The sequence below is a fragment of the Octodon degus genome, unplaced genomic scaffold, assembly GCF_000260255.1.
Source record: "Octodon degus isolate 3935 unplaced genomic scaffold, OctDeg1.0 scaffold00029, whole genome shotgun sequence".
NCBI classification, from domain to species: Eukaryota; Metazoa; Chordata; class Mammalia; order Rodentia; family Octodontidae; genus Octodon; species Octodon degus.
In genome coordinates this window covers 6,407,765-6,411,206 of record NW_004524605.1, presented here as the reverse complement: position 1 = coordinate 6,411,206, position 3,442 = coordinate 6,407,765, and the positions used below count along the sequence as shown (strand labels likewise).

The 3,442-nt window shown below is 46.3% G+C and overlaps 1 protein-coding gene across 1 annotated transcript in view; it reads left to right on the top strand.

Moving 5' to 3' along the window:
• Sar1b (secretion associated Ras related GTPase 1B) overlaps positions 1-2,200 on the top strand; it is a 29,687-nt gene extending 27,487 nt beyond the window's left edge. The window contains exon 7 of the mRNA XM_023713250.1: positions 1,598-2,200. Coding sequence (XP_023569018.1) covers positions 1,598-1,714 — 117 coding nt within the window. The 3' untranslated portion in view covers positions 1,715-2,200. The remainder of the gene's footprint in view (positions 1-1,597) is intronic.
• The last annotated feature ends 1,242 nt before the right edge of the window (positions 2,201-3,442 follow it).

Below are 3,442 nucleotides of genomic sequence, written 5' to 3'. Positions count from 1 at the left end.
AAAGAAATTACTGTGAAATGAATTTGTCCAACTACAAAGCTTTTTCTTCTCTAATAAAAACTATCATTTAGTGTTTATACCAAGGGAAACATTGCTAAAACCTGTCTATTAGCCAGGGTTGTTGGTATATACTTGTAACCCCAGAACTCTTGGAGGCTGAAGCAGGAAGATCTAAAGGCCAAGCTCAACATTTAAAGGGTTAGAGATACTGCTTAATGTGAAAGCTCAGCCCCCTGAGGGCTGGGATTACAAGTGTGTGTCACCACGACTGGCAGTTTTCAGAGTTTTGAGTATCATAAATGTTCAGACTTAGGCACCACAGCTGGGAATGGAACTCCACTGTGGAGGAAAGTCCTAGATTCAATCCCTGGACTGATAAAAACAGTAGAAGACACCAGGTGTGGGGGTGCCTGCCTGTAATCTTTGCACTCGGGGGGCAGACGCGGGACCACCAGAGTTCAGCAGCCTGGGCTGCAGAGGATGACTGCCTCAAAAAAAAGGCACGAAATAGTTCACTGAAAGTGTTTAATCCTACCAGTATTGTGATTAGACCCAGAGTTTACTAGAGATAAGGAAGATACAAACTTGGACACGGGAATGTTACATTTTGCTGAACATAAACTTCATATTAAGCTTTTTTTTTTTTTAACTTTTTTTTTTTTTAACATTTAGTGTGTGTGTGTGGCCAGCTCAGCGCACCAGGGGGCGGGGCTGGCTGGCATGTGGTGCTAGGGGATTGAACCGCGGTCCCTGGGCTTTGCTAAGCTTGTTCTAAGTGGGTGCTTTAGACCACTGAGCCATCTCACCAGCCTCAACAATACAGATTTTTTTGCGGAACCGGGGATTGAACTCAGGCCCTTGCACTTGCCAGGCAAGCGCTTATTCCACTGAGCCATCTCCCCGGCCCTTGTTTGTTTTGTTTTGAGACAGGGTCTTACTATGTAGTCCAAGCTGACTTTGAACTCACCCTGTATCCCAGACTGGCCTCGAACTCGCAGTGACCTTCTTGCCTCAGCCTCCTGAATGTTGGGGTTGCAGGCTTGCGCCACTGTGCCAGGCTTGGGTTTTGGAGAGAGGGTCTTGCTCTGCAGTTCAGGCTACCCTTGCATTCACAGTGACCGTCAGCCTACTGCATGTTGGGATCAGAGGCAGCGACCACCACGCCTGGTTGTGCTTAATGCCAGCAAATCAGATATTATTTTCGTGCACCGCCTAAGCTCTCCTCTTGCCCACTGAGGGGCCATCCTGCCCTAATGTAGGGTGAAAGGGGAGGCTTTGTGTGTGTGATGGGAACTTAGCTGCCAAGCAGTCATGGCTTCATCAGAATGACCCTTTGTTCTGAAGTAGAATTTATAATCTGTTAGGAGCAGACCTTTCCTTTCTTTTTCTTTTCTCAACCCCTCCCCGTTTATTCTTTCTGGCTTTTGAGACAGACGCTTGCTAGGTAGCCCAGGCTGGCTGAGAAATCACTGCAGTCCTCCTGCCTCTGCTGCCTGCCTGGTTTGTGATCCTGGTGGCTGCAAGCATGTGCACCACACCTAACTGCAGGGCCTTTTACTTCATGAAGGCCCAACGTCATTTCTCTCTTCTCTTCCAGGGCAGTGTATCCCTGAAAGAACTGAATGCCCGACCGTTAGAAATCTTCATGTGCAGCGTGCTCAAAAGGCAGGGCTACGGAGAAGGCTTCCGCTGGCTGGCGCAGTACGTTGAGTAACGCCAGCCCGCGCCGACGGAGGCCTGCACAGGGCTCCGATTGCTCAACACGCGGAGCTTGAATCCAATAGACTTCTCTTGGTTTTAAAATAGATATTTTTTAGAATATTAATATTACATCAAGCTAATTTGAGTGAGAATTGAAAACTGATCCAAGTAAGTTTGTTAGTTTCTAATTCCATACAGATAGTTTTACAGTTTTTAATCTGACGTCCTCCCAGCGCCATTTATAAAGAGCAGCGTCCCAGCAGTATCACCCTTACCAATGGGAAGCTACAGATGTGAACCATATTGAAAAGTTCATCATGTTAAATTTTTTATGTACTTTTTTGGAACTAGTTTTTAAATTTTAGATTATATGTCCACCTCTTAAGTGTACAGTTAATAACGTGCTCTTCTATGATTGCATGATGCCTTACGGTTTTCAGTAACACTTTTCTTATGCAAACATCATGCAATAAAGCAAACTGTAACGTGTGGCACCCTCGTTGGGCAGATGTGTCATTTGAATGTGTCTTGTCTGGCCAGCACTTTGAAGATGAGGTACTTAATATTCTACATGCGGGAAGGCAGTTAGGAAAGAAGACTCCTTCAGGAGATGTGGAGCTGCCTGCAACCCTAAAGGCTGGCACATTTCCGGGGACAACTGCGGTGGAGGCTGAGCTTCTCAGTTCCAGCCGGCGGCCCTGGCCTCAGCCTGGGAGCCCAGCCTTCTGGAGCACAGCACCCATGCTGTCTGGGCTTCGGGGAGCCAGGCTCTTCTGTCTCAGCTGTCTCAGGTTACTGGTGACCAGTTTGGAATCTGCTTCTTCACTGGGAGTAGTGACGGGCACTCACCTTGCTGCGTGTACAAGTCCCCAGGAGATAGGAGGTGTGCAGTTCTGTTGTGGAATCCTGGCTTCTAGGGAAAGGAAGCAGCTTGTACAGTGGGTGTAGTGCTCCTATCCTGTAGCCCTCTTGCATTCTTTGGCATGTTTTATTTCCTGATAGGAAGACAATCCTTGTTTCTAATTTCTTTTTCCTCAATTGCTTTCATTGACACTTGGTTTTGGACATTATGCTCCCTGGGCAGTAATGTCTGTAGGCCTCACTGCTATTCCTACAATAAAATGGTAGCTTTTTGTTGTTTTTGTTTTTGTTTTTTGGCGGAACCGGGGATTGAACTCAGGGCCTTGTGCTTGCCAGGGAAGTACTTATTCCACTGAGCCATCTCCCTGGCCCCTGTTTTTGTTTTTGAGATAGAGCCTTGCTATTCAGTCCAAGCTGGCCTTGAACTTGTGATCCTCATGCCTCAGCCTCCCAAATGCTGGGGTTACAGACATGTGCCACCGCATCTGGCAAAAATCTTAGTTTTTTAAAAGCACTATAATTTTACCTTTTTTGTCTGTCTTTTTAAGGCAGGGTTTCACTATGCAGTTCAGGCTGGCCTTGACTTCACTTTGTAGCCCAGGCTAGCCTCAAACTTACAGAGATCCTCCTGCCTCGGCCTCCCATTCTAGCCCTCCAAGTACTAGAATTACAGGCATGTGCCACTGTGCTGGACCACAAGCACCATTAATTTTAGAAGTTGAATTATCCTTCATATATCTGGAATTTCCATTCTTACTAAGATAAAAGGAAAAGTGCCAAAAATGTATTTATTTTTTGTTTTGTTTTGTTTTTATTTTGAGACAAGTTTTCACTATGTAGTCCAGGCAGGCCTGGAACTCACAGTGGTCCTCCCCATCAG